This window comes from Tamandua tetradactyla, chromosome 5 (genome assembly GCF_023851605.1).
Source record: "Tamandua tetradactyla isolate mTamTet1 chromosome 5, mTamTet1.pri, whole genome shotgun sequence".
NCBI classification, from domain to species: Eukaryota; Metazoa; Chordata; class Mammalia; order Pilosa; family Myrmecophagidae; genus Tamandua; species Tamandua tetradactyla.
This window is the reverse complement of record NC_135331.1, coordinates 18,331,696-18,356,567: the sequence shown is the minus strand read 5'-3', so window position 1 is coordinate 18,356,567 and position 24,872 is coordinate 18,331,696. Positions and strand designations below refer to the sequence as shown.

The window sequence follows — 24,872 nt, the reverse complement described above, 5'->3', positions numbered from 1 at the left end:
GTCTTTTAATATTTTTCCCTTGGGTTTTTGCTTTTTTTGGTAGGAGTTCTTCATAAATTCTGCAAACTAATTATTTGTTAGCGTTCTATTTTAAAAATGTTTTCAGTTTTTGTTGTTTTTGCTTTCTTTATGATATCTTTTGATTAATAGCTGTTCTTAATTTAATATGGTTGATTTTATGAATCTTTACTTGTATCATTAGTACTTTTTGTGTCTTAAGAATCCTTCCCTATCCCAAGCTTACAAAGGTATTATCATATTTTCTCCTGAAATTGTTAAGATTTTCCCTTTTATTGTTAACTCTTTAATCCATCTGGAATTGATTTTTTTGAATGGTGTGAGGTAAGGATCAGGTTTCCTTACATGTGTGGGTCTGTTTCTGGACTCTCTGTTCTGTTCCATTTATCACTCTGCTCATTGTGGCTGCAGTAACTCTTATGCTTAGTTACCCTGGCCTTATAAAAAGTATTGATGTCTGGTAGATATACAGAGATTTTACCTTTCCAATGTTCTTTTGCAAAGGATGCTTTATTCAATCCCCAGTAACTCTCTCTTTGAGAAGGGGAGATGAAATGTTTATCTCATTTTAGAGAGGTCATATACCTTGTCTGAGGTCATGAAACCCAGATAAGCATAGTACTCAGGGCAGATGAGGGGAGGTGTCACTCTCCTGCACTGTGTAAGTATCAAGTAGAAGTCAACTGTGTGATTTGTCTTTACAGAACCTTTAAACATCGGGGGAATAGTAGGAACCATTGTGAGCCTCCTTCTGCTGGGATTGGCCATTATTGTAGGGCTTATGTTGTATTACAGTCCCGTGTTCTGCTGGAAAGGTAAGGCTTCTCCAGTTCCTTTGCTTCTCTTTCAGGCTTCTTGAAGGGGCACGGGGTTGGGGGGAAGAAAGTCCCCGTTGTGCTCCCGCCTGAAGTCCTATTCTATAGGCTTCTTTATTCTGGTCAAGTTGTGTAATAATGAAGCACCCAAGTACCATCCCCGAACACCCCATCTCTCATGTTGGGTCAGTTTTCTTATTTGTTAGTTTTTTCGTAAATGTTAGATTAAAAACTTCTGTGAGATGCAAGTGGATATTAATTTTTTTTTTCCTTTTTCCCTTCAGTAGGAAACACTTTCAGGTGAGTGTTCCCTAGACTCAAATTAAAAACCCATTTCCATTAAATGTCTTCACTGCTGTTTTGTTTCCTTTCATAAGCGCAATAACAGCAACTACCATGGATGACTCACCACGTGCCAGACACTATAGTAGGGGCTTCATTACACTTTATTATAAACCCTTTCACAAACTGTTCAGGTGATGGGGGCATCTCCATTTCCCAGATGGAGGAGATAAAAGAAAGCTCAATGAAATGACTTTTGCAAGCTATCGAGGAAGGAGATGGCAGAACCTACTTTCAAACCCAGGTCTAATTGATTCTAAAGTCTTTGCTCTTCATACAATGCTAAATTTCCTCCTAATTTTTCAACCTCTATGAGCTGTTAGACACCAGGTCTGGCCACATCTCTGGACCTTGTTTGAAGCATAAAAAAGACACATTGAGTCCATTCATTTATGCATTTACCTAATTTATTTTTCCTAAAAAGAGCTAAAAGGGAGAATAAGTTATGTCTTGTATGGTTTGGAAGATTCATCTGAGCATGCCCAGAGGCTCCTCCCAGGGTGTCTTAGTTTCCTAGGGCTGCTGTAATAAATTTCCACAAATTGGGTGGCTTAAAACAACAGAATTGCATTCTTATACAGTGCTGGAGGCCAGAAGTCTGAAATTAAGTTGTTTGCAGGATTGGTCCTTTTTGGAGGCTCTGAAAGAGACTCCATTTTTTGTTTCTCTCCTAGCTTCTGGTAGCAGCTTACAATCCTTGGTGTTCCTTGGTTTGTAGCTACATCACTCCAATCTCTGCCTCATTCTTCACATGGTCCTTTCTTGTCGTTGTCTTCTCCTCTTCTAAGGACACTTCTCACTGGATTTAGGATCACCTCCATTCAGGATGTTCTCATCTCGACATCTTTCATTATATCTACAAAACCCCCCTTTCCAAGTATTTGCCTTATTTTCTAAATAAGGTCACAACCACAGGTTCCAAGTGGACATATGGACATATCTTTGGGGGGCCCACTATTCAACCCATTATAGAAAGTAACTAGATAGAACTTACATATTTCATTTCCTTAGTAGATTCTGGGTGGGAGCAAATAACTCTTCTCTATGTTTCTATGGGAAAATAGTTTCTCTTGACACATTTATGATGATGTGATATATCAATTGTTCCAGGACTGTTTTTGTAGGAAAACACTACCCTTACTGCCTATATCTAAGGGCCACTCTCCCAGTGAGTCCCAGGGTTATTTCTTATAGGGAGGCAGCAGCATTACGGTAAAGTGGGAAAATGCATTGGAGTTAGTGAACCTGGGTTCAAATGTAGTTCTGCCATTTCTAAGCTCTGTGCCCATGAAAAGTTCCTGACCCTCTCTGAGCCTTAGTCTCCTTAATGTCTCATACGGGGGCTGTGAAGATGAAATGAGAATGTAATGTTCTTAGGACTGTGACTGGTTCATGGCACGTATTCTTCCGTAAGAAGTATACAGTCTAGCTGGGTAAGCAAAATTAGCAATAAACTAGAGACCAATTAAATGTTAAACTGCTGAGCACAGACTGCAAAGGCAATGGTAGTCCAGGGTTTCAGGGGAGGGAGAGGACTTTACCCTGGCTTTAAACAATGAGAAGCAGGACACATTTTAGTGGAGCAGAAGTAAGGGCATTTCAAGACAGGAGCATAGCACCAGTGTACATGCCAGGGGGTAGAATGAAATGGTTGGTGCCTGGGATAACAAGGACACCTGCCTGACAAGCAGGAGAGGGTGCTTTTTGAGAAGTAATTAAACAAATCAAGTTACAATATGATACTCTGTAGCAATATGGTGGCATCTCTTTCTAAGGTTACATATTATTATCTGTGACTTAACCAAGTTGAATGAGTAAATAATTTTTCCTAATACCAGAGGGGTTGCAATGAATCCACTGTCTTCTATTCAGTGAGGGCTGATGTTTGGGAAAAAGCAGGATATTTCTTGATTATTTTTTCCCCTTTGGAAATTAGGGGACAAGACATGGATGATGTCATGGTGTTGGTGGATTCAGAAGAGGAGGAGGAAGAGGAGGAAGATGTTGCAGAAGAGGAGGAGGAGGAAGAAGAAAATGAGAGGGAGGAGCTGCCAAAAGAAATACACAGGCATGGCCACATTCATAGAGTGACTGCACTGGTGAATGGGAACATAGAGCAGATGGCAAATGGACTCCAGGCCCTTCAAGGTACGTTGTTTTTCTTTGAAAGCTCCCTGATCAACCACAGTGAACTTCCCAGTAGGCAATCTCTAGGAGGATGATTTTGGTTTTTAAAGATTGTGGAAGGAAGCTAAAAGTTCATCTAGTACCTGAGAATCTGAGGGACAACTACCAACACAAAAATTAAATTGATACACATTTATTAAGGACCTTCTCTGGGAAAGGTACAATATTGGTATTGTAATGGAATAGGAAAAAAGGACAAACAATGTCTACATACAAAGACTTGGCAAGACCAGTTAGGATGCAAAGATTAAAAACATGTAGAGAGGGACAAGCCATAGTGGCTCCGCAGGCATAGTTCTCGCCTGCCATGCTGGAGACCTGGGTTTGATTCCCGGTGCCTGTCTATGCAAACAAAAACAAACAAACAAAAAAAAAGTGGGGGAAATTGAAATGGAAGCACTTGGAGAGAGTAGGAGAGGAGCTGTCACAAGGAAAGATTTGATTAATTACCTAATGATCTGTTTAAAGATTACAAGACCTCAGAGAAAAAGGAGAGCCTTGAGAATTGCTGTGGTCAGGAGAAGCTTTATGGAAGAGGTGGGATATGAGCTGAGTCTTTAAGTACAGTTGAGTTTGAATAAGGAAAAAGAGCAGAGAGTGTTCCAGGTGAGGGGAATGGCATGAGCCAATAGTATGGAGGTTGGAAAGTGTCAAGCATGGCTAGAGGCTTTTGAATGACAAAAAAGGAGAAACATACATCCTGCCTTGTTTTTCCTCCATAATACCTGCTTCATTGGCTCCCTGATCTATCCAGTAAAGGACCAGAACTCACTGAGTGATTAAAAACCGATTGTAGAACTAGAATCATATGCTATGGAGATCATTCCAAGTTGGTTTTCTACTTCCCTCACTACAGAGGACAGGAGTGAACTGCAAACCGACATCATTCAAGAAGAAGATGGGCCAGTCTGAAGAAGAGAATTGTCCCCATCGGTATCTTTTCTTAAAAGCTTGGAAAGCTGGGTCAAAATGGGCTTTTCATTCAGCTTTGACTTGTACCCCTGCCTGGGGTCTCACACTAGCGATGGTTTGGGTCTCTCAGCAAAACAGAAAAGCGCATGCACACATCTTTCCTTCCGTTTGTTTTTCATTGGTTTGATTTGCTGTAAGTTCTCTCAATGATGTTAAAACAACTTTGGGAACGGGCAGTGTCTGGGAGAAAGCTGCATTTGCTGTCACTTTTGTTCTGACTGCTGGACTTATCCAGGTTGACCTAGTGTGATGATACTGCTTTAGAGGGAGAAAGGGAGGGGATAGCACATTGTCTCAGAACCTTTGCCACTATTCAAGTTTGCAACCAGCTTCCTTGTTCAGAGGAGGAACTTTTATCAGTGCCCAGGTGAGCTAGTAGCTGAAGAACCAGGCAGTCAGTCATCTGCTCTCTGGAAAAAGGTATCAGCTGTTAGTGTTAGAGGAAGGAAATTTGGTTTGGGCTTTGGGGTCGGAAACACTGGGCCTGACTAATTACTTGTTATGGAGGCTTGGACATGTTTAACCTCTCCTTGGGCCTCAGTTTCTAAATTTGTGAAATATGTGAAGTCATACCCTTCTTACAAGATTATGGTGAGGACTGAATGAGGTCAATTTGGACATGAAAGTGTCTAGGAGGTGCTCAATAGAGATACTGTAAGCTTTGGAAGAAACATGTTAACTGTAAGAGCTACTGCCTGGTGCCTTTCATTCTTCTTTGAAAGTGGTTTCAGAGGAGGGCATTGTCAGAACTCACCTCAGTTTTTGCATTCCTGAAGTTATAATTCTCTTCACAGAGATAGGGGCTGAGAAGAGGAAGTGCCTTTCATTATAACCTCACATTTGCAGAGCTTCAAATTTATACAAAAGCCTCCTAGGTGAGGCACTATTAGCTTTCGGCCTCTCCCATTCTTCACTTCTTGTGGCTTTGAAAGAAGGCAAGAGAAGTGTTTCGCAAGGGAGTATCTGATAATAAAGACTCCTTGGGCACTTCAGTTCATCTGGCCTTAGTTTTTTTGTACCAGAAATAAGAATGAGGAAATTTGTCCCTTCCCACTTCTTGAGGATATTATGAGGATACACTGATCAATAACACTATGAAACTAATGAGTGATGAGTGTGTAGGCTGCTGGTGTTTCTAGTAGATACTTCTACATTCTAGAGATTTTGTTTTTCTAGTTTCATCCAAATTTCAGGGGCCTTATAAGGGTGCGCAAAGGATATCAACTGAACATGAAAATCTGACTTGAATTTAATGTTGCATATCCTGCAATAATGAGCTAGACCCGGGGCTTAAAGGAGAACTCCCTTCTCAATACCAGGGACTCCCAGGATGGGAAGCTCGTTATTCGAAATAACCTTGCAGATGTAGTTGTGAGAGATCTATTTTCTTGGATCAAGGGACAAAACTGAGCAAAGCACTGGAAGTGTGAACAGAACACTGGGGAGCTCAGGAGCTGGCTGCAATTTCTACCCTTCAGGAAGAGCTGTGAATTCCCATCCTCCTAGTTGGATCAGGTCTTCTACTCACCCCGTAGTACCTTGTGATTTCACCAGTCTCAACAGTGTGCATGGATGTCATTTCAGAATGGGATACTTGGACTGGTTGCTTCTAAAGTAGCTGCAGACTGAGCTAGTCTCCTTTGGGAGTCTTCCATTGACTAAATCCTTTGAATTTAAAAGTCCACTATGCAGGGACAACTATTAAAAATAAATATAAGAAAAACCGTAGAAAAAAAAGATCCCAAGCTGGGAATGCAGGCAACATTTTGCAAGATCATTAGGATGCTTTCCACAACTTCCTCTTTTGCACAGACACCTGATGATAGGAAATATTCAAGGCAGGTTTTTTCCACTAACTAATGGGAACTTCAGGACGTTGGTGCCAAAACACCATAAACCACACATCCCTTGGCCACTCAAACTGTGACCCATGTCACTTATTTTTGAGCCTGCTGTGCACCTCAGTATGTCTGGGGCAGTTAAAAATCCAGGTACTGGAGTTCTAAGGATTTTTAAAGAATCAGGGTTTCTTTATTTTGTTTTTTAAAGATCCACCCCTGAATCTACAGGCATATTGACAGTGGGTTACAGAACTTTATTATAGTGGTGAAGTCCATGTTGTTACATCGTGCTTTAAAAAATCTTATCTGCATGTATTGTGAACTCAGAGAACATGAGATCTGCTTAGCAGAACCAGGAAGATAAACACATCAGGGCTACTATCACAACTGACATTTTTCTCTTCCAAACCTGGTAGATACTGGGGAGGGGAGCAATGCAATCCTAAGACTTTAATATTAGCTCGAATTCTCACATGCACATACTGGCTCTTAACACTGCAGCAGGAAAATGCATGATGAAAAATTTCCATAACCTATGTACTGAAACCTGGAAAATCATCCTTGCTGGGTAAAATTTATTATGATGCAATAAGTGCCAACCAATATTTCTTACCATGAATCTGTCCAGGAACTGCTGCAAAGAAAAATTAGATCCTTCTGCATTATATACATTTTAATATTTGGTGGGGGTAGACCAGGGGAAATTAATTCTGAGATCATAATATGGATTTTTTAAAAAGATGATGCAATAAAGTTATTTTTAAATAAGTGCCTTAACGCTCTTTATTCAGACCTGATTAGTAAACTGAAAAAAAAAAAAAAAAAACTCGCCCCCCCCAAATTTTTTAACTAGCTCTCCTTAACATTACTAACAATATTGGCCCCTTTACCATTTTATTTTTTTCCATAACTTGTAGACACTAACTACTCACTTACACTCTGAGACACCCCCTAAAGATATATTTTTTTCTCTCCTTGTATTCAAATACCTGTGTACCCTCAAACATATGCCAGACTGCATGCTTTCCAACATGAAAGGGCCAGGGTGGAAGTTATAATACAAGACATAGAGCTGCTGGAGTGTTTCAAAAGACAGTTTATATTAACTGTTTGGTTCCCAGAGTAGTAGTCCTGGGCTTTGGAGTCTTCACCTGACTCAGCTCATTTTAGTCCCCAGGAAGTCTCTCAGGTCACCCCCTTCTTTGGGTTGCTCAGTTCCATTCCTGTTTCTCCCTACTTCTTTACTTCACTCCAACCTCCCTCTCCAGTTTCCTCCCACTAGTGCCTAATCCCCTGGTCCTCAACTCTTTATCACAGTTGTCCATTTCAAACTGATTTCCTTTCCAAATGTTTCCTTTCTTAACCTCAGTTCCCCATGTCCCTTTGCTGAAGCCCCCCTTTTTATCTCTGTCTGGTGTCCCTTCCCTCCCGTCCTGAGCCCTCTTTCCTGTGCCCCTTTCACTTCAGGGTTACCACCCATGCTTGCCCATGTCTGGACACCCCACTCTTCTTCCACCCTTTTCTCTTGGCGGCTCCTTTCTCACTGCCCACTGTCCTCAGCTAGTCTTATTTTCACCCTCCATATACCCCTGGGCTTGCCTTTTTTTTTTTTTTGTTTCCTATTTTTTAAAAAGCCGCCAGGTTTACCCCTTGTCTGTCTTCAAGCCCCTTTGCTGACTTCTCCACCTGGGCTCCCTTTTCGTCTCTCATTTAACCTCTGGATTTCCCGCTCTGCTTAGCACCCTCATTTCATTCTCTAGTCTTATTACTACCACCCACCCCCACCCCCGAACCCATTTTGTCCCCGGATCCCATTTTCCCGCCTCCTCCCCCAGTTTTACTCTTCCCCAATTCTCTCCTCGGGCTCCGTTTGTCTTCCATTTTCTTCCTAGTCACTGGTCTTTTCAGGTTCTCATTTTTATTCAACAGCCTCCTCCTTCTTCCCCCGAGCCCCCTTTTTTTACCGGGATTCCAACACCTACCCCCACCCCCCACTCTAGCTTTCACCCGGTCCACATTTACCCCCTCCCCGGTTTTCTCCTCAGCTCCCACCCCGACTTCTGGCGGTGCTGTCCCCCACCCCCCAGCCCGTTTTTCAATCAGTCCCACTCGTTTGTCCAGCCCCGCCCTCCGGCTGCGACCCGGCCCGTTCCCCCGGCGGCCCGTGTTCCCCCGGCGGCCAGTTCCCCTCCGGGCCCGCGTTCCCCTCAGCCCCGCTTCCCTCCGGCTCTGACGCGGCCCCGACCCTCCCTCGCGCCCCCCCAGGCCTTCCCCGGAGTCTCCCCCCGCCGCCTGCCCACGCCCCTCACTGCTCCCCCAGCCCGCGGCCACCACCCCCGTTTTGACCGGGCTCGCCCGCACCCCCGGCTTCCCCTTCAGTCCGCGGCTCCCCCTCCCCAGTTTTCACGCGAGTCTCGGGTCCCCCCCTCAGCCCCGTTGCGGCCCCCCTCCCCGTTTTCACCGGGCCCTCCCCTTCCCCTATCTCCCCTCAGCTCCGCTTCCCCCTAGTTTTCACCCGGCCGGCGTTCTCCCCGCTCCCGGCTTCCCCCAGCCCGGGTCTGACCCGTCCCGGGGCTCCCCTCAGCCCCCCTCCCTACCCCGTCTCTGCCCAGCCCGGCTCCCTCCCCCCGCGTTTCCCCGGAGCCCCGCCCGCCGCCCGCGCCCGCCGCCATGTGACGGGAAGCAGCTGATGGCCTCTCCGGGCGGCGGCGGGCGCGGCGGCGGCGGGGCCCGGGTGGGGGCGGGGGCCGGGGCGGGGGCGGGCGGCGCGGGGGCGGCATGAGGGCCCGCGGCCCGGGGGGCTGAGGCGCCCGCCGCCTGCCGCCGGGGCCGCGCGCGTCCTCCATGGAGGCCGGAGGTGAGTGAGGCCGGGGCGCGCCTGTGGCTGCCCGGCGGGGCCGAGGCCCGGTCTTCTCCCGGGGGCTGCTGCGCCCCGGAGGCCGTGTCCACCGTGGGGTGGGGGGACAGGACGCGGCGGCGGGGGCGCTCGGGCCGGGGTCGCGAGCGCGGGGCGGGCGGCGGGGGTGCGCGCTCGGCGCCCAGCTTTGTTTCACTTTCGCTGTCAGCCACCGCCGCTCGGTCTCTGGCCGCGCGGACTGGCGCCGGGTAGAGCCGGCTTCTGCGTAGCGGGGATTCCCCCCCTCTGGGTGTTGGGGGGCACCCGGGGCGGGTTACCTGCGCCAGTGGCACGAAGGGGTGCGCCCGAGTCCTTAGGGTGATGATGGGGCTGGGTGCGCAGGTACCAGGTGACGTATTAGCCCCTTTTGGGGCGGGTCTGGTTGGGAGTCAGCTCTGCCTTTACCAGCTGTGTGGTCGTCGACAAACCCTAGTCTCAGTTTTTGTTTGTTTGTTTTGTTTTTCGGTCTGCAGAATGGGAATAATGATAGTATCAGCCTCAGTGGGAGCTTCCCAAACTTCTGCAGATAAGAATCATCTGGGGGGCGGGCCGCGGTGGCTCAGCGGGCAAGAGTGCTTGCCTGCCATGCCGGAGGACCCCGGTTCGATTCCCGGCCCCAGCCCATGTAAAAAACAAACAAACAAACAAAATATAATAAAACAAGAAAATGTTTAAAGATGTTTCCCTTTCTTCCTCCCTTCCTTCCTTCTCTTTGTCTTTCCTTCCCTTCCTCCCTCTCTCTTTAAAAAAAAAAAAAAAAAAAAAAGAATCATCTGGGGTCTGTTAAAAATATGGATTCTGAGCTTCTCCCAGTGGAGACTGATTCAGTAGGGGTGTATTGGGACTGGGGATGCTAGTGACAGGTTAAGATCAGGCAAATTTAGGATATACTGATGGGTGAGGTATTTACCTCTGTCCTCCTTTACTGCCGTCAACATCACAAAACAATGTGGAAGTCAGAGAAAATCAGATTTACTTTGAGAGCCAACCCAAAGGAACATGAAAAAAATGATGTGCGTGCTATGCAGAGGCAAAACCTCAAGACAAGTCCCTCGGGCTTCTCCCTTCCTACCACGTTGCCCCTAAACCCCACCTGTATAGAATTTCTGGGTGGACTAGGGATTTACTCTGGGAACTTCAATTGCAGAGTTTACTCCCTGCCTTAAGGTAGCTCCCTAGGGAAAGTTCTCAGAAGGTGTCAAGGCTAGAGGTTCAGAATTTGTTCCGAAACTTCTTTGTATTATTCCATTAACGTTCGGGTTTCGTCTTTATCTGGAGAACGCTGATTAGTGATGTTTGTGTTCCTCTGATTTGCTTGATCAAATAAAGAAGCAGGGATTGTGGATGAATAGATTGAAGTATTCCCTGGAGTGGTGTTAACTTTTTAATTTGGGAGATGACATTTCTTTGTTTGCTGGAATCAGGCATTGAGTATAAGGTATTGAGGCAGCAGTTTAGCCTTTCCATCTTGATAAGGGCTTTCTTTTCAGTGAATGTGTTTCCCACAGAACTCTACTGTTTGTCTGGATCTTATGTGATCCTTTTTATAGCTTCCGCTGTCATCTCCATTGACTACTTGCTGTTTAATCTGAAAGCAATCTGTAGCTAGTCTTCCCTTTTAACAGGAATCTGTTTCCAGTTCTGGGTTTTTCCTAATGATCGACGGCTGTGTTTTAGGGTGTGGGCAGAGCTGTTTAGAGCTGCCAAGCTACTGTCAAAAGGCCAGAGAGTTTTACGTTCTTTTGAAACTGAGTAAAGCTCATTGTAATAGGATTACAATGGACAACAGTAGATATCTTCAGAGCAGTGGTTAGAATTCATTTCTTCATTCCACAAATATTTAGAGTGTCTCCTGTGTGCCAGGCACCTTCTGAGCTAGCACTGGCCAGTAGAAATATAATGTGAGCCATGTATGCAATTTAAAATTTTCTAGTAGTCACTTAAAAAAAAAAAGTAGAAAGAAAGAAACTAGTGAAATGAATTTTTAAGATATATCAAATTCAATTCAACTTATCCAAAAGATTATTTCACAGGTAATCAATTTTTAAAATTACTGATATATTTACATTCTTTTTTCTTTGAAATCCAGTGTGTATTTTAGATTTACAGACATCTCGATTCAGACTTTACATATTTCAAGTGCTCCGCAGCTCCTTATAGCTACTGGCTCGACACAGTAGAGGTGAATCAGCTATGCAAGGTCTTGATTTACAGAGCTTTCTCTAGTTTGAGTGGTGGAGGTGGGAAAGAGAGAAACAGTAAATACATAGAAACAAATAAGCAATCAAGAAAATATTTATGAGGCATAGTTATAAAGAAAATTAAACAGGTGAAAGGGAAGTGGCTAGGGGGCTAATCGAAGTAGTGAAATCAGAGAAGGTCTCTGATAAGGTAACGTGAATGGTAAGAAGAGCAGCCTGGCCCTGGCCAGGGAAAGAGCTTTCCAGGCTGATGGAACAGCTAATGCGATAAAGGTCCTGAGTCAGGAAAAATCGCCAAGCTTCCTGGTGACTGGGGTCTAGCTTCTACCTCTGTGTTAAGGCAGATTACCTTGCACAGAAGAGGTCCATAATAAATATTTTCCTATTCAGCCTGGTTGTCCAATACATCTCAGTGTTTAATTAGAAAACCCTGATACCTAGGTCTTTTCACACAAACGGGCCACTGCAGGTACATTCTTGAAGGAAGCCAGGTCCTCTCTACCCTGTTTTGTTGTTTAAGTTCTGTGCTAATTACTGCTTTCTTTTCCAGGAGCCAGGTTTAGCCTGGTCCCAGACTCCCCTTCAAAGTTTACTTAGTTCTGTGAAAGAGTCACTGGGTTCTTTCTTCTTTTAGCTTTTGGGTTCCTGATCCTGAAATAGCAAGAGATTAAATCACTAAGTCTCAAAAATAGAGTGTGAATTCTGGGTATGGCTCATGTTTAAGAAACATTTAATGTTAAATGTTTGGCATAAGCATCATTATAGCTTAAGAGGCTACATTTCATTTATATTTAAAGAGGACATACCATATATATTTATTCAAAAAATATTTACTGACTGCCTTGCTCTCTGCTAGGAATTGGGAGTAAACAGACAAGGTCCATGCTCCCGTGGACTTGATGTTTAGATAGGGGGAGAGAGATAATCATCAAATAGTGATGAGTGCTGTCAGGAAAATAAAGTGAGGAATAGGGACTCTAGGGTCAGAGGAGGTGGCTCTGAGGAGGTGGCATTTGTGCTGAAACCTAAGTAAAGGTGCATTTTGGAAGGGCATTGCAGACAAAGGAAACAGGGCAAAGGCCCTGTGTTCAGAAGGAATTGAGCACAGTCAAAGGGCAGACAGGTTAGCCAAGGGCAAGGACAGGAAGGGTACAAATCTAGGTGGGAGAAGAAGACAGGGGCCAGGGTATACAGGACTTCAAGGGCCGGCTGAGAAGTTTGGGTTTTATCCTATGAGTGATCAGAACTGATTTCATACTTTGAAGTGGTCTCTCGGGGAGATGAGGAGAATGGATGGATTGTGGGGACCAGGGTGGAAGCAGGGAGAGCAGTTGAAAGGCTGCCCAGTGGGCCAAACAAGAGATGATGTTGCATAGAATACAGTAGTAGCCATGGAGATGGCGAGAAGTTTGATTTGGGATACTTTTGGAAGCACGGTTGATAAGACTTGATGATGGTTTGGGTTTGGGAGGTAAAGAAAAGAGAGAAATGAAGGGTGAGGCCTTTTTATGTTGTATAGAGTCTCCAGGGTATCAAAAGGGATGGGTATTGTGTATGTTGTGGAGAAAGTGTGCCAAGTGTGAATTTTTCCAGGGTGGAATAAAAACCTTCTCTCCGTTGATATATGAAAATGTTCACTCAGATCAGTGTCATTTAATATTTGACCACATCTGAGTGTCTCATCATTGGCACTATTGACATACGAGCCTGGATAATTCTGTATTGTTGGGGGAGGACCTTGTAGGATGTTTAGCAGCAACCCTGGCCTCTATCCACCAGATGCCAGTAGCACCCCTCCCCCTTCCAGTCCTGACAACCAAAAATGTCTCCAAACATTGCCAAGTGTTTCCTTGGGGGGGGGGGGGGGGGGGACAAAATCTCCCTCCACCATCCTACCCTCTTCTGAAAGTCACTGAACTACATGAAGAAGGCATTCACAAATTAGAGCTTGTGTCGCCATAGTAGTCTAGAAACTATCATATTGAAGAAAACATTGAGGAATTGCTGCACATGTTGAGAGACCTGTTTTGGATTTAAACTATAGATGACTTCTTATGTAACTCCTGTATCACACGCATGTTCACGCCATAGCAGTGTGCTTGTACAGACATGGTTGTGTAAACAATAGGCTTACACATGCAAACATGGGTTTCTAGGAGGAATTACCTGCACCTATACAAATGCCAGTTTAGACAAACCTAATGTATTAAAATCTAGGTTTACACTTAGAAAGTCAAAGCGATATTCGTTTTAAAAAGGAAAATTCCTTTAAATAGTAAAGCCGCTGACAGCTTTAAAATGAGATGTGATTTCATTAAAATAGGAACAGTTTTCAGGAACACACATATTTTATAAAACAAGATGCACCTATGTATTTTCCTGTAACGCATATGGCAGAGAATGAGATTGTTTGTATCTCTGCAGTCTATTTTATTGAACCCAAGATGCCATAGATGTATTACCATTATTTTATGTATCATTAGAAAAAAGTCTGCATATTAAAAAAAAAATTTCCTATTTAACTTAGAAAAATCAATTGTAAGATGCATCCTGATTTCAGAGTTCAAAATACGAAAAGACGCATAAAGATTTGTCTTAAAATATATAAAATGTCATTTTTGTATATTTTAAGGCATGCCTTTTCACATTTTGACATGGTATTTTATTTACATGTTATGCACACATAGTTCTTTATCATTATTTCCATGTTGGGTTGTTTAAATCTATCTGGTAACAACTATAAAAGGGTCAAAGTCTAGAACCTGCTAAAGTGGAGCATATACATCAGGAAGTGACCTCATTTGGTGTGGAAGCTTTTATTATATTAGTATGCATCATAATCATGGTGGTCAAAAAAATCAATTGTGAAGGTCTTAATGTATGCGCTCAGTTGGCCAGGGAGAATGTTCCAGCAGAGTGAGGTTGAACTAGGAACTACTGTTCATGTTAATGAAAAAGCACATAACCAAGGCCTGCTCTCACTAGATGCTGAGCTAGGCCTTGGGAGATAAAAAGATTAAATAATCTTGGTGTTTACATAAGGGCACGTAGATTCGGGAGGGGGTGGGACTTACTGAGATAAGCAAGGGTGGAATTTATTTTTGTTTTATAATCTAGGTGGGGTTTTTATAAGCAGATGGTGAGAACAGGTGTGAATGTGAGTGAGCCACCTGGAGCACATTAAGGAACATTGTGTGGCCAGAGTGGAGCTCGTGCACAGGGTTGTGTGATGGGGAGGCCAGGTGGAGGAGGGCAGGGCCAAATTCGTGGAAAGCCCAGTTGTCTTTGTTGTGGAAGCATCTGGAAGCCTGGGATGTATTTGGAAGAGGTATTGTGATGGGTGTTCCCGTTTTAAAAGGGGGCTAGTGGACAACAATTTTGGGGCAGGGAAATGAATCCCGAGACTTTCGCAAAAGATTTGGACAAGAGATGATGGTTTAAACCAGGACAGAGGAGATGGGCGGAGGAGAGATGTGGGAGGCCTAATCAACAGGTCTGAGTGAGAGGAAGGAGGGCCAGGTGCTCAAGAATTTTAACCTTCATGGCAGGATGCTAGTGAATAAGAGATACTCCTTTCACCAGTTCCCAGAAAGCAGGTTCTTTTGAAGAGACTATAAGTGCATCTTGAAGCCTCATTTTCACTGAAGGGCTTGTGTCTGCACTAGTAGCATAATCCTTGCCTGGTTGTCTCCGGAAACTTCCTTGTCAGGCATTCATAGGAAATGAGGCTCCATTCACAGGGCTCGCCCTCCAGAGTTTACTCAGAGTCATGGTTAACCATCAGACTGGAGGGCCAGGACTGAGAAACCGCAGAGGAATGTGGCCTGTGGCTACTGTTACTGCCCTAGGTCATTTTAACAACTCCCTGCCCCCACCATCTCGGTAATCCAAAGGGACATGCGTTGTAATAGGGAGTCATGGTTTTCATGTGTCTGAGTCAGCTAGGTGGTTGGGAGCACAGCTCCCCATTTTCCCGCAAAGTGAGAGTGTTTTCTGAAGCATGCTGTCTCCTGCCCCAGAGGAGCCACTGCTGCTGGCTGAACTCAAACCTGGGCGCCCCCACCAGTTTGATTGGAAGTCGAGCTGTGAAACCTGGAGTGTCGCCTTCTCCCCAGATGGCTCCTGGTTTGCTTGGTCTCAAGGACACTGCATTGTCAAATTGATCCCCTGGCCATTGGAGGAGCAGTTGTAAGTATTCTAGTACCCTTTGTCCAAAGGAAGGGTGGGAATTTTCATGATAGGGAGCTTCTGCTGTAGAAAAAGAGAGAGGGAGAAGGATTAAAGTGTTCAGGAACTGATCATTGGGGTTACCAGAGCCCCACATTCCTTAACGTGTAAAAATTGATTCTGTTAAGATTATGTTAGCACCAAGTTAAGTTTTTGTTTTTTAATAGCTTTATTGATATATAATTCACACCCCATACAATTATATTTATTTACATTTTCATTTAAGTAAAAGTTAAGTGGGTTTTAGTAAGTACACCGAATTGTGCAACCATCCCCACAATCAGTTTTAGAGCATTTTTATTACTCCAAAAAGAAACTTTGTACCTTTGTAGCCTTCACCCTAGGTAATCACTGATTTACTTTCTGTCATTTAAGTGGAATCATATAATATGAGGTCTTTTCTGACTGTCTACTTTCACTTGACATAATGCTTTCAAGATTCATCTGTATTATATAGTATGTATTGGTTCCTTATTATTTTCATTTCAAATAATATTCTGTTGTATGGCTAGATGACATTTTATTTATCCATTCGTTAGTTGATGGACATTTGGTTTGTTTCCCACTTTTTAGCTTCATGAATAACGCTGCTATGGAACATTTATGTACAAGTTTTGGTTTTAAACACCTGTTTTCAGTTCTCTTGGGTAAAAAATTAGTTGCCAAATTTTTGGATTCTCTGGTAACTTTATGCTTAATTTTTCAACTGCTCAACTGTTTTCCAAAGTGCCTGTTCCATTTTACATTCCTGCCAGCAGGGAATAAGGGTTTGTTTCAATTTTTCTACATCCTCCCCAATTCACCTGTCTTTTTGATCATTACCATCTTAGTGGTGTGAAGTGGTATCTCAGGGTTTTGATTTGCATTTCACTGATGGTTAATGATTTTGAGCATCTTCTCAATTGCCCATTGGCCTTTTGTATATATTTGGAGGAATGTCTGTTCAGATCCTTTGCCCATTTTTCTCTAGGGTTGTCTTTTTATTATTGACCAAATTTAGTTTTTCATATTAAATTGTTTTACTTCCTTTGGTCAGCCAGGACGGACTGGTTCCAGTGTCTTTATGCTGTGAGGTCGCAACCCAATCGGTTGCCCCAGGATCTATGCCTTTTCCTTTGTCTTAGGGCAACTGTTGGAATTTATCTGTTCAGCTAATATTTGTTGCAAATCTTATTTCCCTGACACTGACCTAGGGGCTGAGAATCCTGAAATAAATCAAATTCGGCCCTTACTCTTGAGGGGCTCATTTGTTTTCCTTTAGGCATTTCTTATAAATAGCATATTAGAATTAAAATTTTTTAATGAGTTCAATCTGAAACTCATTGCCTGTATTAGAGGTAACAGTAACAAGAGTTTCCTGAGATGAGCACTTTGTAAACTGCTGGGAGAAAGGGGTGTAGATTTATGTAAACTTTTGCCAGGGCTGTTTGGCAAGTATTAAGGACCTTAAAAATGTTCTTCCAGTTATTAGGAATCTCAGAAATGGGGTCATCTACTTACACTGATTTTCATCATGAAATTAATTATATAACAGGGAAAAATTAGAAATAGTTTAAAATCTAGTGATGAGAATGGTTACAAAAATTATGAATTTCTACATAATGTTTTGCAGCCATCAAAGATAGTGCATACTTTTAATCATATTTTTCAATTTAGCAGTATATCGATGTCATTCAGTGTTTATTGATCCCCTACTCTAAGTACAAGGGATTCACCTTTATATATTTTTTTCTTTTCTTTATATCTTGTCTTTTAAATTATTTTTATTGATACATATTATATATATAATAATCATCCAAAGTGTACAATCAGTTCACCTTTATAGTTTGATTTAAGTCTGATATGTTAATAGTTTGAAAAAGCATAAAGTAGAAAATCAGTTTTCCTGAAAATCACTCATGCATCCAAAATTATGCATCACATCCTTTCAGTAATAATTAATGAAATGGAAAAAGATATTTGAATTTTAACCCTTTTGTGTATCTACTGTTTAGTACATGAGAGCAGTGTATTGTTTAATATGTTAACTGAGATATCACTGGTTTTAAGGGGGGAAAAATCACTTTTAAAGAATAATAACCTGGGGAAATGCTCACAATATAACATTTACTGAAATAATCAGGCTACAAAATCATATATACAATATGATCCAAATTGATCCTTTAAACACACACATGCATGCACATACACAATAAAATTTGTAGTGAAATGATTATTGTGGTTAGGGTGGTGGTAAGATTAAGGGTAATTTTGATATTTTTATTTTACTGGTCTCCAAATTGCCTGCCGTGTTTCTCTATTACTGTTTTTTTCTCTATTACTTTTATAATTTAAAATAATTGTTATTTAAAAAGCTATTTAAAAGGGGAAATCTGTGGCATTTATATTCTTGCTAGGATTGTTATACCTTTTTAAAACATGTAGTGCTTTTGATGTTGAGGAAATAATTGGTATTAACCAAATAATTGTATTACTTAACAGAAATAATTGCAGAACTGTTCCGAGCTGCAAGTGACCTGAGAGAGAACTTTCTGAGTAAACGTACAGTTCCCTAGAGTATCTGTGATCTAGTTATCCCACAAGATGGGTCACCCCATTGCAGGGCCACTGCAAATGGGATGAGCCAAGGCCAAAGAAGCAGCTTTTATGTGACTTCTAAAAAGAAATACAAAGAAAAGTTACACCCGAATTCACTGAAGGCCAGTTTGCTTCTAGGACTGTAAAGTCTTAGATGTCCTAGGACGAAGCATTGGTTGATCCAAAAAGAATTTCAGACTCATTAAGAAATCCCTTCTTCCCTCAGCATCCCTAAAGGCTTTGAAGCCAAAAACCGAAGCAGCAAAAATGATCCAAAAGGGCGAGGCAGCCCAAAGGAGAAGACTCTGGACTGCGGTCAGATTGTTTGGGGCTTGGCCTTCAGCCCATGGCCTTCTCCACCAAGCAGGAAGCTCTGGGCACGCCACCATCCCCAAGAACCAGATGTCTCTTGCCTGATCCTTGCTACAGGACTCAATGATGGGCAGATCAAGATTTGGGAAGTGCAAACAGGTAGGTCATCCCCGGCCAACATGAGGTACCTGGAGGTTCATGTATGTGTTCAGTTGAGGTACAAGAGGGATCACTGGTCCTTCAGTTGATTGAGGGGCATAAGCAGTCACTGGCAGACACAGGGCCACCTCTCCCACTGACCGACTGCTCCTCTTGCTCCCATGCTAGGGCTCTTGCTTTTGAATCTTTCTGGCCATCATGATGTCGTAAGAGATCTGAGCTTCACACCCAGCGGCAGTTTGATTTTGGTCTCTGCATCACGGGACAAGACTCTTCGCATCTGGGACTTGAATAAACATGGTACGGAGCTGAGGGAACTACTTAGCTACAAAATACTATTTTTGCCCCCTTTCTCCACTTTACCAATGTAAAATGATTTTTATCTAGAAACTGTTCTAGATAAAAGGTTTTTCAACCTTTTTCCCGTTCTCACTCCCAAAGGAGGCTTTTTTCCCTAATTATCCCCCCAATAAGATTTTAATGCCACAGATATATTGTGTATCTATTTATGTACTGACTGTGTGCATATCTGTGCTTTATACATAAAATTGTAAGATGGGGTTGGGGGCCAGGCAAGAACCAATTTTTACCCCCTTAAGGTTATATTGCCCCCATTGAAAACACATGATCTAAAACAGGATCTTTCAACCTTGTGCTATTGACGTTTGGGCCAGATAATTCTTGGTTATGGGGGGAGGGCCTTACAGTGCATTGTAGGGTGTTTAGCAGCATCCACCTTCTACCCACTTGTACAGCTGAAGATGTCTCCAGGTTTTCCGTAATGTCCTTTAGGGAGCAAAGTCTCTAAAGGTTGAGACCCACTGCCGTAGAAGAAGTTGTGCACTTCTTGTTAGAAATAAATGACTTATTGTGAAGTAGAATCTAGGCCTAGAATTATTCTCTCTGGCTAGAGGAGGTCAGCTTTTAGGTAATTCTGCCTTGAACAAAACAGTATAGTAGCTGTGGCCCATTAAAGAATCCCAGATATCACCTGTTTTGACCACAAGTGGGAAAGACATTGGGAAGGGGAATTTATTGCCATGCTGATGATGCAGAGGCCCTGGGCACTCTTGCCTGAGCCTTGACTGTTCCAGCTCCCAGCACCCATGTGACAGGGGGATCTTTCTGCTCTGCCGTCTTGGAAAGGAGCCTGATAATTTGTCAAAATAAAACCAAAGCTTCTCAAAGGAGTAACCATTTTTGAGCTGCTTTAATGAGTGTAGAGGCACCTTGCCACCATCTAAAGAGGGTACTTGGAACTGCTTTGGAATCACTTGGTGGCTGGGGATGACTATTGTGGGTAGAATAGATTAGACCAATCATTTGGGCATTTAAAGGACAGGAGGGGGACAGAGTATTGTTCCCAGCTACCTGGCACTGCCCTACAGGCTTGACTTGCCTCACTTGAGTTTATTGAATATAGTGACTCTGGGAGGTGGGTACTGTTCTTTTTTCCATTTTACAGCTGAAGAAAGTATTACTTACTTTAAAGAATTAATTATTTATATATGCTATATACATGCTTATAAAAATCTACTTTTTCTTTTCTTTTTTGGTTGGCTCTTTTCTGTTCTCTCTCTTATCCTCCCCTCTGTTGCATTCCTTTCCCCACCCAGCAACCTGGTAAACCAGGTCAAGAGCCTAGTATATATGCTTCCATATAATTCCCTCTGTGTAAAATTCTATATAGACATGCACATGCCATCACACACACACACATTCATACTCGCTCAGAGGTTTGGGGGTCATTGTGAAAAATGAAATCATTGTCCACATTTTTCTGCACCTTACTTTTTTTATTAAGTAATACCCCATGGAAAAATCTGTAGATCTAATTCCAACTGCATTAACGATCTGGGGTGGTCTGGCTGTACCATCATTTATTCAGCCATTCCTTTATGGATGGGCATTCAATTTTCCCCAAAAAACTAAGACCTGGAGAGATTATGTGTAACCTGGGTTATGCCCTAGGTAAGCAGAGGAGCCAGGATTAAATCCTGACTGCTTGATTCCAAAGCACATTCCTCCATTACCCCACACCACTGTTCATCAAGACTCCCTGGCAAAAGTTGGAGGAGAGTAAGAGCCTGCAGTGGGATCCTGTGGCAATGGGGAAACCATTATAGAGTTTAAGGAAGGGAAAGTTGAAGATAGACACTGTCTCAAAATAGGAAAAGCTGCTTCCTTAGGATTTGAGGAGGTTGGGAGATCTGAAAGATTGTTCCCTGCTTTCAAAAGGTAGCCGATGTATGTGCACCCTCTGCCTCTCTCAAAAGGTACCCAACGTATGTGCATCTTTGCCTCTCAGAAGGTACCCAATGTAGGTGTACCCTCTACCCCGCTAATCTTATAGCTTCTGATGAAGCAGTAGATAGTGATTTTTGTTGGGTGTTAGAATACCGTTTTACCCATTTCAAGTATTTAATGACAAATCCTGCCATATTTCTTTCTCAGCTCATGGAGAGCCAGGTGGATGGACCGGGTCGGGTGGGCTATTAGAACTGGTTCTTCTGTCTTCTTTGCCTTTTTGAGGGTCAGCTCACCATTTGCTGTTTTTTTTCCTGCCAGGTAAACAAATTCAGGTGTTATCGGGCCACCTGCAGTGGGTTTACTGCTGCTCTATCTCCCCAGACTGCAGCATGCTGTGCTCTGCAGCTGGAGAGAAATCTGTAAGTCATAAATGTTGGATAACATTTCCTCTTTATGGAAGCCTGAGTGACCTTGTGTAAGAGAGGATAAGTAAACCAAGACAGATCAAAATCTGTCTGTAAATCAAGGGTGGGCCTCAGGCTCCTCCTCTAGACTCCATTTTTATTTGCTTTTTGACAAACCAAAAGAGAGGAAGTATATGAAAGTAAGTCACTCCCATCATGGGGAGGAGGTTGGGGAACAAGCTCATTTGCCTTTACAAATGATAAAGGGATGCTTTTTCAATTTCTTTTACCCTAAAGAGTCTAAGATTTAATTTAAAAGTTGCATCCCAAAATTTGGATCCAAATGTCCTCTGAAATGGTTATGTCCATCTAATTAGGATTTCCAGTTCAAATCGTAAAGCATAGTTATTTGTTGAACTTTGCTCTGAAATATTATGAGATTTTGTATATGTATATGTATATATAACAAGTATTAGAAAACCAAGAAAAATTGGGAAACACTTTTTTGGAGTTTGAATTTTGTATTTGCATCCAATCTTTTGCTGTGATTGACTTGGGAAAGTTAAGAGTTCACATATTTGGACAGCCCAGTTGGTTAATCATTCATTTGGGGTTTGGAACTATGTAGAAGTGAGAGTTTTCTTAAAGGAAATCAAATAAATTCCTATTTTTGTTTAAGGATTTTCAAAAAGGCTTAAAGTGATGAGCTAGATCAGATATACTCTTTGGGTAGATTTCCATGGTTCTATATAAACAGTTGTGGGATTTAGCATTACAAAAAAAGACATGTCAGGGGGCCATGGCTTTATTAGGTAACCCTGGAGTTCACTTCTGACCCCCTAATTTTGGCTTTAAGTGAAAGTACAAGATACCAGTTAGCTAAGGTCTTCATTTGCACATCCTACCCTATTTACAAACCAGGGTCAGAAGGGGCACTCAGAAGCCTCCTCAGATAGCTTTTAGCTGGCTGCCTTCCTAAGGTGAGCCTGGTTTATTCCCCCAACAGTAAACAACTTGGGTATGTCCGTTGGTTAGTGCCTCAAGGATCCAGATCCATTACTTTATTGAAACCTGTGAGGTACATTCTTGAAGGACAACCTGACTTCACCTAGTAATGCGGACTGTGGCGCTAAAGAGGGAAATGGTGCCTTTCATTCACTGTTCAATTCCTAAACACTTTGTTTCCATCCCTGACCAAGCACCTGTTACTTTTCACAGGTCTTTCTATGGAGCATGCGGTCCTACACGTTAATCCGGAAGCTAGAGGGCCACCAAAGCAGTGTTGTCTCTTGTGACTTTTCCCCCGACTCTGCCTTGCTCGTCACAGCTTCTTATGACACCAACGTGATTATGTGGGACCCCTACACTGGTGAAAGGCTGAGGACACTTCAGTAAGGACTAAGCCCTTTGCTTAAAACTTCTCAGGGGGCGACTAATGAGAAATTTGCCTTGGATCAGATCAGAGAGGTCCCTCCTACAGTTGGGGGCATGGGAAGGGACATCCTGGGTGGAAAGAAGCAGTGGGTCTAGGAGAGTTTCTTCTAAGCTTGTTCTAAGGCAATGTGCGCATATTAGGATTTCCTTGTCAATTAAGTTCTCTAAATTAGACCTGAGTGTCTTTAAGTCTCCTATCTGGGAGGCTATCTGTTTCTTTGGATTCAGCATTACAAAACCTCAAAGTGACTATTGCCATTTACTAATAACTGTACTAACAAGTTCAGAACAATCCCCTTATTGAAAACTGTTATTTCCAAAATGAATTTTTCACTCTCACAAACTTGGTCTACCTTTCCCCTTTGTCTCTGTTGTTTGATGAAGCAAATAATAGGTAATCCTATAATTAACATGTATCTTAGCCTAAAAAAAGACTTTCGGTTTGTACTGTGGCATTAAAGTGAGGACTGACCTACTTTGCATAAGGAAATTAGCACAAGGAAGTATTGGTAACCCTTCAGCCCCCTCCACAAGAGTCTTCTGAAATGTACTTTCTTCCAGGCTTTTTTTTTAATCCCCAGGTTTTCTTGAAGGGATACAAGATGCATTTTGGTCTCCTGCCTGGAAGGTAGGGGAGGGCATCACTCCAGGCTCACCATTTTATTTTCTTCCCTCAGCCACACACAGCTAGATCCCCCCATGGACGACAGTGATGTCCACATTAGCTCACTGAGATCGGTGTGCTTCTCTCCCGAAGGCTTATACCTTGCCACGGTGGCAGATGACAGGTAAAACAGAAGTCTGATATGCAGCCTCAGAGCAAGTGCTTGGCAAGTAATTACAGAATTACCCTTGCAGTATGGCTCCAGGTCAGTTATGTGCAAACTGTACCTTTCTCTTTTGTCCAGACTCCTCAGGATCTGGGCTCTGGAACTGAAAACTCCAATTGCATTTGCTCCTATGACCAATGGTCTTTGCTGCACATTTTTTCCACATGGTGGAGTTATTGCCACAGGGTATGTATCTGTTAATTAAACAGATGGGTAGCAGTTTCTGCTGAGAATACCAGGTAGCAGCTAGAATTTTCTGGCCTACGAGAAAGCCTTTATGAAGTGCAAGATTATATATAATTCTCACATTCTATTCAGCCAGTGTAGTTTACCATTTACTCAATATTGAAGCTAAATATAAAGACCTATGACTCATGTCTTCTAATGGGCCCAAGTGTACCAGGAGGCATACATTTAGATGATGCAGAATTTATACTGGATACCATTTGGGCTAAGAGACCACCTTGCAGGTAGCATCTATAATTCAGTAGATGGCACTCTTCCCTCTTTTACATTTGAACTAATTTAGAAACGGATGTGCTGACAGTTTAGTATCAAAGGCGTCTTGAGTTCTTATAATCCTATCAGCAGCCTTCGTTATTCAGTACCAGAGCTTTTACATAAAGGGTTGCATTTTACTCTGAAGTCCCCTCCTAATTCAAGTCAAAGTAGAAACATTAATATCCAACATGATGAAAGCATATACTTCGAGGGTCTCTCTTAACTTTTCGGTTTCTTTTTGCATTTTAGGACGAGAGATGGCCATGTCCAGTTCTGGACAGCTCCTAGGGTCCTATCATCATTGAAGCACTTATGCCGGAAAGCCCTTCGAAGTTTCCTAACAACTTACCAAGTCCTAGCACTGCCAATACCCAAGAAAATGAAAGAGTTCCTCACATACAGGACTTTATAAGCAATGCTACATGGAGTCTTGTTTTCTTTGTAGCAAGATAAATCTTCTCAACAAAAATAGCTGGAATAATGGACCAAATATCTGGTCTTGGGTTGAAATATAATTTCTATTTGGGAGTGTGAACAGAATGTAGCAAAACCAGATTCCAGTGGATCTTTTTCTCTATAACAAGTGAAAGTCAGTCTTAGAGGTGATTCCACTTCCACAGCTCCCAAGCCTTACCATAAATCTTAAGTCCACTTATATACAGCAATGTTGAACTCTTTCTAGTCATTTTAATTCAAAGTGCAGTTATTGATGTTTTGATAATAAAAGTGACTGGGCCTCAAGAGCCTCTAGTGGCAATGAAGGTTAAAACCCCTCCACTGGGAAGTGTGAGTTCTGCTTAGTCCCTGCCATTGTGGTGGTTCCAGTTGCAGAAGTGGCATTGTTTAAAGCTCTCCCTGTGTGGTCAGAGTTGCTCTGACGTTGGCAGATGCTGTCCTTCTCAGTCT

The 24,872-nt window shown here is 42.8% G+C and overlaps 2 protein-coding genes across 3 annotated transcripts in view; both read left to right on the top strand.

The window, feature by feature from the left end:
- The window catches only part of VSIG10 (V-set and immunoglobulin domain containing 10), a 58,088-nt gene extending 53,067 nt beyond the window's left edge, over nucleotides 1–5,021 (top strand). The window contains exons 6-9 of the mRNA XM_077159947.1: nucleotides 723–833; nucleotides 1,118–1,133; nucleotides 3,112–3,323; nucleotides 4,219–5,021. Coding sequence (XP_077016062.1) covers nucleotides 723–833; nucleotides 1,118–1,133; nucleotides 3,112–3,323; nucleotides 4,219–4,274 — 395 coding nt within the window. The 3' untranslated portion in view covers nucleotides 4,275–5,021. The remainder of the gene's footprint in view (nucleotides 1–722; nucleotides 834–1,117; nucleotides 1,134–3,111; nucleotides 3,324–4,218) is intronic.
- A 3,941-nt stretch (nucleotides 5,022–8,962) lies between these two features.
- WSB2 (WD repeat and SOCS box containing 2) lies at nucleotides 8,963–24,526 on the top strand. Of its 2 annotated transcripts, XM_077159949.1 has the most exons (9): nucleotides 8,963–9,032; nucleotides 15,292–15,460; nucleotides 18,303–18,547; nucleotides 18,716–18,847; nucleotides 21,116–21,216; nucleotides 22,420–22,592; nucleotides 23,313–23,423; nucleotides 23,544–23,651; nucleotides 24,216–24,526. In XM_077159949.1, exons 1-9 carry the CDS (start codon nucleotides 9,020–9,022, stop codon nucleotides 24,376–24,378), a joined length of 1,215 nt encoding a protein of 404 aa, XP_077016064.1. In that variant the 5' UTR covers nucleotides 8,963–9,019; the 3' UTR covers nucleotides 24,379–24,526. The 2 variants fall into 2 exon arrangements, with proteins under 2 accessions (XP_077016064.1, XP_077016063.1); XM_077159948.1 differs by lacking the exon at nucleotides 8,963–9,032 and having other exon boundaries at nucleotides 15,258–15,460.
- The last annotated feature ends 346 nt before the right edge of the window (nucleotides 24,527–24,872 follow it).